This window comes from Patagioenas fasciata, chromosome 5 (assembly GCF_037038585.1).
Source record: "Patagioenas fasciata isolate bPatFas1 chromosome 5, bPatFas1.hap1, whole genome shotgun sequence".
NCBI classification, from domain to species: domain Eukaryota; kingdom Metazoa; phylum Chordata; class Aves; order Columbiformes; family Columbidae; genus Patagioenas; species Patagioenas fasciata.
Window position 1 is genome coordinate 45,481,588 of NC_092524.1, and position 12,381 is coordinate 45,493,968.

The 12,381-nt window shown below is 40.4% G+C and overlaps 1 protein-coding gene across 1 annotated transcript; it reads left to right on the top strand.

Annotated features, from left to right (window-relative positions):
• The first annotated feature begins 122 nt into the window (after positions 1 to 122).
• PNN (pinin, desmosome associated protein) lies at positions 123 to 10,743 on the top strand. The gene is made up of 9 exons (XM_065839179.2): positions 123 to 395; positions 1,120 to 1,191; positions 2,014 to 2,082; positions 3,223 to 3,295; positions 3,379 to 3,473; positions 5,243 to 5,318; positions 7,042 to 7,197; positions 7,277 to 7,415; positions 8,451 to 10,743. The coding sequence occupies exons 1-9, from the start codon at positions 283 to 285 to the stop codon at positions 9,737 to 9,739; spliced, it is 2,082 nt and encodes a 693-aa protein (XP_065695251.1). The 5' UTR covers positions 123 to 282; the 3' UTR covers positions 9,740 to 10,743.
• Positions 10,744 to 12,381: the final 1,638 nt, after the last annotated feature.

Sequence of the window (12,381 nt, forward strand, 5' to 3'; positions counted from 1 at the left end):
CGCAGCTCTGGCGGCAGAGGCTTCCGCTAGTTGGTCGGTCGGGATGCCACTCTGCCGCTGGGCTTTGTAATTGGTGGACGCCTACAGTGAGCCTTTCCCGCGGGGCGTGCCCTTTCCTCTCGTGCCCGATTATTGGTACGATTATTGGCTGCACCGGTCTGTCCCGCGGCTGCTGGAGTGCTGTGCTGCCAGGAGGGCCGCGCCGCGCGTGGGCGGGGCCTCTCCTCTCCGTTACCCAGCGGTGCCTTGCGGCAGGCTCTGGCTAGGCCGCGCGGCGGTGGGATGGCGGTGGCGGTGCGCGCGCTGCAGGAGCAGCTGGAGAAGGCCAAGGAGAGCCTCAAGCACGTGGACGAGAACATCCGCAAGCTCACGGGCCGGGACCCCAATGACGTGAGGTGAGGCGGGGGCGCCGGCGGCGGAAAGGGGGCTGTGAGGAACGGGGGGTGGTCGGGGGTGCTAGTGTCCCTGGAGTGAGGGGGGTTGCGTGAGGGGCCCGAGGGGCGGGTGGTGAGGAGCTGCCTGCAGGCCGCCGTCCCCGCGCCTTTCTGTGGGCCGTCCCCGCGCCTTTCTGTGGGCCGTCCCCGCGCCTTTCTGTGGGCCGTCCCCGCGCCTTTCTGTGGGCCGTCCCCGCGCCTTTCTGTGGGCCGTCCCCGCGCCTTTCTGTGGGCCGTCCCCGCGCCTTTCTGTGGGCCGTCCCCGCGCCTTTCTGTGGGCCGTCCCCGCGCCTTTCTGTGGGCCGTCCCCGCGCCTTTCTGTGGGCCGTCCCCGCGCCTTTCTGTGGGCCGTCCCCGCGCCTTTCTGTGGGCCGTCCCCGCGCCTTTCTGTGGGCCGTCCCCGCGCCTTTCTGTGGGCCGTCCCCGCGCCTTTCTGTGGGCCGTCCCCGCGCCTTTCTGTGGGCCGTCCCCGCGCCTTTCTGTGGGCCGTCCCCGCTCCTCTGGTGCAACGGGGAGGGGTGGCGGTTTGCTGGCGGCGTCTGCCCGTTGTGGCAGCGGCGGGGGGCAGCTGTGGGGTGCATGAGGGAGCGATTGTGGCCGCGGTCAGCTCTGGTGGGGCGAGGAGCAGCGCCTGGGTTAGTGCTGCGGCTTAGGTCCTGCTAACAGCGGCTGTTGTCTCTTGCAGGCCCCCTCAAAACAGACTGCTAGCCCTCACAGGCCCTGGTGGAGGTAGAGGCCGTGGGAGCTTATTGCTGAGGTAAGGAGTGGGCAGTGGGGTCTTTTCCAGCCTTGACCCTGACCCTAGTTTGCTATCTGTACGCTGGGGGGTTTGTGTTTCTTTTCTGACCTTGCTGCTCTTGTACTGCTGTTTCAGTAAGCAGGTATCAAAGCTGGCCCACAGAGCATTTGGGGGTTTATATCATAATCTGATATTTAGAGTATTGTCTAGTTCTGAATTGTACCAGGTTTAAACTGGTGGTTTCCCCTAACCTTTGCAGCCTTGTCTCTTTGAAATCATTCAAAATCAATCTCTCTGTAATTAAGAAACTAGTAGCTTTTCTAGGGAGAATAGAAAGAGTTGAACTCCATGAGAATTTTAAAACCTGTGTATGTAAAGCCACTAGTGTTTTGTTATGGGTTTTCCTTTCTTCCCCCCTTTTTTTTTTCTACTTCATCCTGTCTCAAGTAGAACGACAAGGACAATTTTTGTTCTGTAGTTCTTTATTAATAGAGTAAGTAGTGGATTTTTTTAAATTGAATTTCAATTTTAAACTACTGATTAAGTCTTAGTACATCTTGAAAGTTATTGCAAATGTAGGCACTTGAACATAATGAAGCTCCATGTTCAAGTGCGGCTACTCAGTTGAGTAAGTGCAGAAATTCAGGTTTAAATTAGTTGGTCCGCAAGCAGTATGTTTAAACACTTCCTTGCAGAAATAACAGTAAATTATGTTAGAGCTGAGTAAAACTTATTATTATATCACGACCGCAAAGCCAAAATACTGTTTGATTGTGCAGGTTTAAGGTGGACCTGGGATTAGCTTCACTTGTTCAGAGATTACAAGTGTTTTCTTTTTAGGCGTGGATTCTCGGATAGTGGAGGAGGACCCCCAGCCAAACAGAGGGATCTTGAAGGGGCAACCAGTAGGTGGGTGCAAAAACTGATGCAGATAACTTCCTTTGTCAGAATGAGAATTTATAACAGGAAACTGAAAATACTGTGTAAGGAAAATACTGTTTCTAACTGATGACTTTCACTGTCTTCTTGAGAGATTACATATTTGAGACTTGTTGGAAATACATTTGTATGATAGCAATTGACTACAGTGAATTTTTTTTATATGTTACAGCAACATAATGATTATAGCAATAATATAAAAATGTAGTAATATGAAGATTCTTGGGATTTTCTGTTCTGTTTGATGTACAGTCTGCCGTATCATATTCTGCTTAGTGCCTAGGTTTGCTTTACAGTAGGCACAAATTGAGTTATGACTGAGATCTCAATAAATTGAATGCATACAGTATGACAATTGGCTCAGATTTTGAGTTTTCACACATGGATGCGGATCCTTCAGATGTCGCTAATTATACAGAGCTTCATTCTGTGGGCACTCGTGCAGTGGTAGTTTCTGACTAAAGCAAGGCTTGCTTTTGAATTTTTGAGTTAATACAAATGAATACTGTGAATTGGCTTTACCAGTAGTGAAGTGCTGTGCTAAAAGCGGAGAGTGAAAGCTGAAAATAATTTATTCAACCCTCTGCCTAGTTGTTCTTTGTTAAAGCCTCAGTTCGTCCAAGTTCTCAGGTCCTAAGTGCTCTGCCTCTTCTCACCTGTTTCTAGGTATTTGGCTAGGTAACTTAAATAGCACTTCTCATTTGAAAATCACACCAAACTTAATATCCTGATGCATTTAAATCCGTCACAAGATCCCCTTATACCAGTAAACATTTTAGAGATTCTGGAAAAAAGAAAAGTGCAAACATTGAAAACATAAATTCCAAAGGTATTGTAAAACGTCAAATACGGTATGAATATGGGTTCCTCTGTTTTACTTTACTGTACAAGTCGTATTAAAATCTAAACTGTTTTCTCTCAGTGGTTTTTACCGACAGTAGATTCTGTCTGTAAAATGCTACGTACTGGTCATGAGAACAGTGGGAATATTTTCATTGGAAGTGTCCGTTCTTCTGACTAGATACGCTGACTTTTTTTTTTTGTGTTAGACCAGATGCTGTCCTAAATACCTATGTTCTCTGGTGACCACTAATGCTTTCTCTTCCTCAGGCTGGGTGGAGAACGTCGGACAAGAAGAGAATCACGCCAAGAAAGCGATGCAGAGGATGACGATATTAAAAAGGTAACACATGATAAATGGTGTTGTGTGGGAAGAAACACATTTACCTGAACCTGAACACAGTAATTTGTTTTTCTCGATTGTAGCCAGCATTGCCATCTTCTGTTGTTGCTACCTCCAAAGAGCGAACACGTCGAGACCTTATACAAGATCAAAATATGGATGAGAAAGGAAAACAAAGGTATGTAGAAATCTCTCAAGTGCTTATGTGGTGCTTCTGAGTGCTAGCACAGGAAGTAGTTTTAGATTTTAAGAGTGTTATACAGATGCTATAATGTATCAAAGATGACATTGAAGAGGCACCCTAATGGTATAAAATTGGTTTTTTTTAATATTATGTTAAAAATACTTCACAGCAAGACATAGTTAATGTAACTGGTGGGTTCTGTTATACTTCTCAAGCCACCTACAGGAAAAGGTTTGCTAGTGCTGTTGTGACTGGTCAAGACAGAAGTACATATAGCTTCATTGGTTATTTACTATTTTGGACTTTTACAACTGTCTTGGTACATCATTTATTTTGTTGATTGAAGGAGACTTTGGGGTTTTTCCTTTTTTTTTTTTTTTTTAATGCAGTAAGTATTATGTGTTTCTTTTATTACTTTCAGGCTCATTATTATGTATGCAGTCCAAACTTCCTTTTGCCTGCTTCTTTCTAGATTCCTCCTATGTGTATCTTCTTTTTCCTATATTTTTGTGTGTGTGTGTGTCAGGGTAGCTCATAAACATTCTTGCAAAAATGCAGTTCTGTTGGGAAAAGGTGTTAGAAAAGCAAATTTGCAACCGTGTCCAACCTCTTGAACTCCATCCACTTCAGTCTGCAGTTCACCTGATGCAATAAGAATGCACACCTCAAATAAATAGAAGAATGATCACTGGAATAAGGAACTATAGAGAGCTTCTTTGACAGGGACCACAGATCAATTAGCACAGAAAAGGCACTTTCCTTGCTTCTTTTACAGTTACACTACCACTAACAGACTGCTGTTACTTCTATCAGAAGAGGCTTTTCAGAAGGACAGCATCCATTGAACTCTTGATTTTGCTTCATTTCTTCTGGGATGTGATTCATATACAAATACACCTTGAGTAATCTCTAGCTGTCAATTTTTTATTTCTTCCTGTTTCTACTGTTTAATATACGGATACCTTTACCTTTCCATGTCAGGTTTGTGCCACGGTAGTAGAGTGGTACTAAGTGAAGAGAGTAGCATTACCTTTCACTCTTTATTGGGGAAAAGGTCAAGGCAAATAAGAGTCTGCCTCTTCTGTAAAGGCTTCATTTGGGATTAAATGGAAAGAAAGAAAGAGTGAAATTCAATACATTAGTTCTTGTTCAGAAGAAGGGAATTCCTTGAAGAATTTTATTTACTAAGCTTTCTCAAAACAACACTGAACTGGATGAGAGCAATTCTGGTTTCATCCCACAGTGCCATGTCTCATTGGAGGTGACACTGTTAGGCAAACCATGGCAGATAAGCTTTCGCTCCCCTGTGGCTCCGTTTCTCCTTAATCCTTTGAGTGGGGTGGGGGAGTTATGTTTATCACGAAGGCCAATTACCTTCCAGTTCACTACCGTATTGATAACTCACACTCTATTTACTGAAGCTTTTCTTCAGTACTCTGCTCTTGGATTTATTTTTTTAAATATTTCATTAGTGTCGTTATTTCCAGATGTAAAACATGCAAGCTTCCAACTTTCCCAGTGCTAACTGTGCTGTGTTATGGGTAAGAGCTATGTCTTGCTCTTAAGCAAAATATGATATGTCACTGTAAATTATATCCTTGACTGTTGGCACAGTCAATATGTGTTCTATTGCTAATGGCGTTGAGTAATACTGAGCTTTTAAAAATAAATGTCTCTGAGGTGGAAAGTTTCTCTGATCACTTATGCAAATAAAAATCTTAGTACTTGAACTGAATCTCAAACTTCCTTTTGTTTTTATTCAGGAATCGACGTATATTTGGCTTGTTGATGGGCACTCTTCAAAAATTTAAGCAGGAGTCCACAGTTTCTACTGAGAAGGTACTTACTTTTAGTTCTGTCTGAATCTAGATTGTAAATAATAAAGTAAAATTCTATAGTTATGCTGCTTCAAATAGGAATGAACATTCCCCACAGTCTAGGTTGTGGGTGCAACAAATTGGCAAGAGTCCCTGTAGATTTTCGTTTGCTTTAGTGGAACTGTGGTGGCTGGCAGGAAAGGGGCTCTAACAATTTCATGACTCTACAACAGTATTTCTTAGCATTGCAAAAGTGAAAAGGCAACGTTTTGTTGAGTTTGTTTGATTTTAATTGCAGTACATTTTTAAAACGTGTAAAATACAAAATAGATTATCTTTGTGTGTATATTATTTGGGGATAATTTCAAAGTAAATGAGATTTATTCAGGTAACTGTTTAATAGGTCATGGGCTACTTCTGTAAGTAATGGTGATTCAATATTGCTAAAGCAGTGCTCACCCTGCTGTGTTCCAGATGTGTAAGTTATAACCAAGTATACAGAAATGAATGGTTGTATTAAGTTTTCTGTTTGATTACAAATGGCTTCCCCTCTCAGTATTAAAAACAAGAGCTCTTGTTTTTAAATAAATGCACATGTGATTGTACTGATGTGAAGGCTTTTTATAGCTTAATGGTAACTTCAAAAAACTTGTATATAGGATGACAGTAACTATTCCTAGTGTGGCCTTTTAAATTGTGGAGCGCATGGTATTTGTTTACCGTTGCCCTAAATGGGTTATTCAGTTATGCTATAACCTTTAGATTAAAAACAGTGTTTAAAAGTCCTGCTTTCAGCTGTCCAGTGGAAGCAGATGCAGTCTTTAAACTTAAAACCTTTTCTGTGTTGTGTTAGCATAGCTGGCTTGCAGTGTTGGTATTGATTACTTTAAGATTCAGTGTTTGGATATCCAGCTGTTTTATCTAACTTGTTGTGTAGCACATGAGAAAGGACCAAAGTTCTCTGTTGCCTGCTTGCCTTTAGAACAAGAAGCTATGGATTAGGATGGTCTAGAAACACAGAATCCTTGTCTAATTTTTAGTAGTATCTGTTTGCACGAAGAGACTTTGAGGAGTTACTGCTCTTTGCAGCATTTTCCTGTATAGGCATTGGTCTCTTCATACAAAAAACACTGAAGTATAAATCAAACAAAATAGAGGCCTAAGGAGTTTTATGACATAGCTATTTTGTTGTCCAGGCACTGCATTATATTCTTTCATTAGACAACTATTGTACAATCTGAGCATATGGCTGTCTAGGACATACAAACAGGGCATTCCTATATTACAGTAATATATCTAGTTAGCAGCGAATATGCAGAAGGTATTTGCAGTGTACTTTGTTCTGTTGGTCACAAACAGCAGTCTGCAGTCCTTCATTTGTTTCTGGGGGAGTTTACTTTTTTTTTTTCCCCCTCCAAGTGGAATACCCAAAATCAATTTCATTTTTTTCTGCCATTAGGGGAAAAAAGCATTGAAGCTTGCACTGAAAATTCAAATCCAAATTGAATGACAAAAAAGCAGACAGAAATCTACAGGGGTTCATAATTTTATAGCTGACTCATAAAAAATCAGGTGCTGGCAAACAATGACACTCTTTTCTTTTACCTGCAATTTAGGAGATGTTTCTTAATGCGATTTTAGGAATGCCTTTAATGGCATATATAATTCGAAGTTTTAATTGGGCCAAACTAGAACACTTTCTTGATTTAGAAAAAATATTTAAGATACTTCTTTATTTATCTTAGCAAAAGAGACGACAAGAAATTGAGCAAAAACTTGAAGTGCAGGCAGAGGAAGAAAGAAAGCAAGTTGAAAATGAAAGGCGAGAACTGTTTGAAGAAAGACGTGCTAAACAGACAGAGCTGCGGTTACTAGAGCAAAAGGTTGAGCTTGCGCAGTTGGTGAGTTTTAGTTTTGATCTTAAATATTTTTTAAAACTATTTTTAGTGTATCTTAGGGTTATTTTCTTTCATTTCTCAGCAAGAAGAATGGAATGAACATAATGCTAAAATAATTAAATACATTAGAACAAAGACAAAACCCCACTTATTCTACATACCTGGCAGAATGTGTCCTGCTACACAAAAGTTGATGGAAGACTCACAGAAAAAGATGAACGGTAAGTTGTCTTTGATACAAAGGCCCTTGTTCTTGCTTCCCTTTGTTTGCTGTATTAATTAATTTTAAGTCTCTCTGCTTAAATATGTTAATTTCATGGTTAGGGCAAACTATTTTCTTGCATGGGTGTTCATCATAAGTGAACATTACTCTTTCAGTGACTTATTTTTATGTTTGATGTGCTTTGCTCCTCTTACAAGAAGTCAAGAGAGGTGTATGAATAATCTCAGTGGTATGTGTTTAAAACATAGTCCTTTATATTACCTTTAGCACCCAGATATATGCCTGTGCAGCAACTTAGTTTTTGAAAAGGCAGATTCTATGGATTGAAGACCCAAGGAAATGCAGATTTTTACGAAGGATTTGAGAAGCATTTTCTTAAGCACAACACTAGAACTTGATGATAATAATTTTTACTTTTTTCCTTAATGTGTGTTCATTTCTGTTTCACAGGATGACTATAATTTTCTTTTTGGAAAACAAATTAAAATACTGCAGTTGATGGTAGTCCTACTGTTCTTCTTTTATTAAACTGAGAATGTATTGGGTGTTTTTTTTTTTTTCTTACAAAATGTTTCTTCATTGTGTGGGGTTGGGGAATAAGCTAGCTTACCTGTCTGAATAGCTTATATTATTTAAGCTTTCTTAATATCTAACCAGCTTTTTGCTGATTCTGTCTTTTGTTTACCTTAGGAAGTATAACCTTGTTAATATATAAATACCAGGAAATTAAGGTATTATTTTGTTATACTGTTGGTTGGATTGATTTTAATGAAGTCAAAAACTCTTTATTAGACTGAATTTAGGGCTTTACTGTTCTGATACTCAGCTGAGCTGACTATCCCCTTTGCTTTGTTTTCTTAAGGTAACTAGCAGTCTTTTTCATTATGCATGAATGGCTTGCTACTTCAGAATGAATAAGGATGCAGTATTTATAAATTAAAACAATTTGATAACTTATTAGCTTATTAAGGGGCAAATACACTTCAGTGTCAGTAGGTTTTCTGAAATTATTATTTATGCATTTATTCCTTAGCAATCTTTGAAAGCAGGAGAAATGAATTTGCAGAGCAGATTAACAAAATGGAGGCCAGGCCCAGAAGACAATCTATGAAGGAGAAGGAACAACAGGAGTTGCAGAAAGAAGAAAAGAAGGAAGAACAGAACAAGGAGCAGGAAGAGGGTAAGGCGGCTCAGCAGGTGGAAGAGTTGGAGACAGGTAATCAGCACAATGATGTAGAAATGGAGGAGGTAGGGGAGGAAAAGGGAAAAATAGGTTCAGGGCATAGTGATGCAGAGAAAGAACAGGAAGAGGATGAACAAAAACATGAAATGGAGATGAAAGTAGAAGAGGCTACCGAGGTGAGGGAGAATGACAAGCAACAGGATGGTCAGCATGAAGAGGTCAGAGTCATAAAAGAGGAAAGTGAAAACATTCAGCCAGTGGATAATGAGCAGGATGTGGCTGAAATGAATGAGGCTGATAGTGTAGAACTTGTAGAAAATGAAAATGGCAAAGAAGTGGAACCAGAAGCAGAGTGTGATGCTCAGCCAGAAAAAGTGTGTAGTGTTCCTTCTCCCAAAAAGGATAAAGGTATCAAACCAGAAATTGAATCTGAACCTGAAGAAAAACAGGAGAAGGCACCTGAAGCTCAGCCAGATCCTGCGGCTGAGGCTCTATCTCAGCCGCAGTCTGTGCCGCTGCCACAGTCACCTCAGTTGTCTCAGTCCACTCAGGATACAGAGCCCCAGGCAGACAAGGATGAAGATGCTGTGGTATCTGTAAAGGTGACTGAGGCACAGACAGAACAGAGTCAGACACTGAGTGTAGAAATTAAGAATAAGACTAGGAGTAGAAGCAGGGGTAGGGCAGGGAACAAAACTGGTAAGAGTCATAGCCGTAGTAGCAGCAGCAGTAGTAGCAGTAGTACTTCAAGCAGTACTACTACTGGAAGTAGTTCCAGCACTGGCAGCACTAGCAGTCGGAGTAGTTCCACCAGCAGCAGCACTACAAGTGGAAGTACTAGCAGGGGCAGTAGCAGCAGTAGCTCTAGCACTAGTGAAAGTAGAAGTCGAAGCCGAGGAAGAGGGCATAACAGAGATAGAAAACGCAGAAGGAGCACAGACAGGAAGCGAAGGGATGCTTCAGGAGTAGATAGAAGTCACAAGTCCTCGAAAGGTGGGAACAGAGATACCAAAAGCTCAAAGGATAAAAGTTCAAGATCTGATAGAAAGAGATCTATATCAGAAAGTAGTCGGTCAGGCAAGAGAACTTCACGGAGTGAAAGAGACCGTAAATCAGACAGGAAAGACAAAAGGCGTTAACAGAAGAGACCAAGCTTCCTTAGCCTAATCTTTGCAGCGGAAGATTATTTGAGTGAAAGGATTCCTTGTAAGGAGAAGGCTGCCTTAAGAATTGCATGCTGTAAAAAATCTTTTGGAAAAATGCAGACTGTTTACCAGGCATTATTGTACTTTTTACATAATTTTGTAAAAGGTTACTTACCAAAATTATGTGAAGTTCCTGAAAATGTAAAAATAAAAGATTAACACTCCTTTGCATCTTTTTTTAAATATCCTGTACTCGTTAAGATCCTCTGTATATTTTAATAGGTAAACCTTTAAGTAGCTGTGATCACTTCTTCTGTATCATACACTTTTTTTTTTGGTAGAAATAAATGTGCATTTTAAATAAATTGTTTGAGATGTCCTGTTGACATATTAAGACCCAGTAAAGGGAGTAATCTCTCCAGTGCTGGGTAGGAAGGGGAAGTAATGGATTTGCATCTATACCTTTTGTTTTCTTCTGTAATCACAAGCTCTCATACAATTCTATCTTCCAGTTTTATAAAACTTTTTTCCTATCCATAGCAAGCAGTGATGAAATGGGAATGCTAACACTGGCCAGGATAGCTCGTCTGTCTGGAACACCACTCTTATCTGCCTTCTGCAGGTGCTTTGGTGGTATTTACGTCTATGTTCTGCAGACAGTTAATCTGTTTAATGATGTTGCTTGCTTTTATGGCCAGTGGAGGGAAGACTTCAGCTTGCTTCTCAACCAGGATTCTCTTTATTTTAGTTGCAGACTAATATTTGATCCCTTCATACCACTAGGAATAGTTACATTGCAGTGTTGGAGTTACCTGGGACTACCTAATACTGATGTTGTGTGCGTGCAAGAATGCTTTCTGAATGTATTTAATACAACTTAAAGTGGTATGGTGTTATCTATGAAGGTGAATACTGTTTTTATATAATTTTGTATGGAAAACAATAACATCTGTTGCTCTGTTCTGTACATGTGCAAATAAATGTGGCTTTGTAGACTACTCAATGCCTATGATGTTTTCTGTAGCACAGATGTATTACCTTAGCCTCTGCATTTAAAGCATGAATCATAATTGCAAGTGTCTGTACCTTAGAAGCTCTATATCCGAGGTTTTTCTTGTAGACTTTAATGCTTATTAACTGAATCTGAAACACTGCTATAATCCTGTTGTCTTGGCAGGAACTCCCGTATCTTTTATGCCAAATTGCAGATCATAAATCCTAGAAAGGTTTTAGAATGGAAGTGACATGTAAGCTTATTTTAGTGTATGAAATGCCATATATAGCCCATTTTTCTGGAACATAGAGCAGACTTTTTTAAAGTTCTAGCTTGGGAGGGTGTAAATTTTTGGATTTTCCATCTGAACTGGAGAGTAGTGACAGACTTCTGAAGTGCTGAACTTCCTGGCTTTAAAAAAGTGTCTAGCAAGGGAAGAAGTGGAGTGTTCTTTCAGCACAAACAGATGCAGTGGGAAAGCTCCTCAGGCTTCCCCCTTCTCAACAAGTTCAATACTTCATGCTGCTTCTTCATGCCATTTGCTACTTCAGTATCCTACCTGCCTCTGCTTCTTTACAGCTGAGGATTATTTTTAGTTCTTGTAGTCTCCAACCATATTCCCTTCAGGAGAGTGTGGCAATTTAATGTGGGTTGTATTTTGAAGGACAAGCAAAAGTTCAAATGCCTTATTGAAGGTATTAAACACAGCAGTTTACCACAAGGAACAAACTTTTATGCCAAGTAGTTGAGGAAATGTTACTTGCTTGCATGTTTCAACTAATGGTCACATTTCAAATTGCCTTTGGAATTCATTTTAATTTTGTTGATTAATTTTTTTTTTTAGTATTTTTAAGGTTTCTTGTTTTAAGCTTGAGTGATTCACTGCCATAGTGTATTTACTGTGCTGGTTTTAATGCCTGACACTGTAGTCGTTACGCAAAGCTAGAGAGGTAGGTTGCTTGTCAGCAGCCACTGTTTCAGAGGAACAGGGTTTATAAAAGTGATGTGGTGCATAGTGGTAACTGAGCTAGGGAATGGATTGATTACTTTGTTTCAGGTTATATTTCAGCCAGCAATGTATTTTTGACAAGTTTTGTTTTTGAGTACAAAACTGGTGATGTACTTGACAGTTAATGTTTGTTGGAAGAAACTGCCATGGTTAAACTGTCCTGTTAATTAATAGTTAGCTTTGCTAAATCTAAGCAGCTCAATGTAACATCACTGTGTGATAACTTCATAAGTATGAAGTTTTCTAAAAGCTAGATATTCCAACCAATATTCCACTACAGAAACAGTATAAGATAGTAGTACACTATTAGCATAATATTACATAAAGTCTCCTGTCTTTATAAAGCAGTAGTATTTTTAGTAATTGTTACATTTGCCCTCCAGGTCCCATCCTCTTACCCTGAAATAATTTCAGCTGTGGACAGGGCTGAGGCCATGGATGCAATTTCCTTCCTCTGTTGGCAGTCTCCTATTTCAGATAGCTGATGGCTTCAAGACTGAATTTGATGCAACAGCTTGGGGTTCGTGAGAATTAAGTGCAGATAGTATAGGGGTAGAAAATGATTAAAACATTTTCTTATTTCCCTTCCCCACAGTGCTGAGTACAGATCAAAGGAAAAATACCTTGTTCTAT

Bases quoted from the DNA above. Each gene is read 5' to 3' on its own strand.
- PNN (XM_065839179.2), top strand. From the start codon at position 283: ATGGCGGTGGCGGTGCGCGCGCTGCAGGAGCAGCTGGAGAAGGCCAAG. The intron at 1,192-2,013 runs GTAAGGAGTGGG...TTTTCTTTTTAG, and splicing joins CGTGGGAGCTTATTGCTGAG to GCGTGGATTCTCGGATAGTG. The intron at 3,474-5,242 runs GTATGTAGAAAT...GTTTTTATTCAG, and splicing joins GATGAGAAAGGAAAACAAAG to GAATCGACGTATATTTGGCT.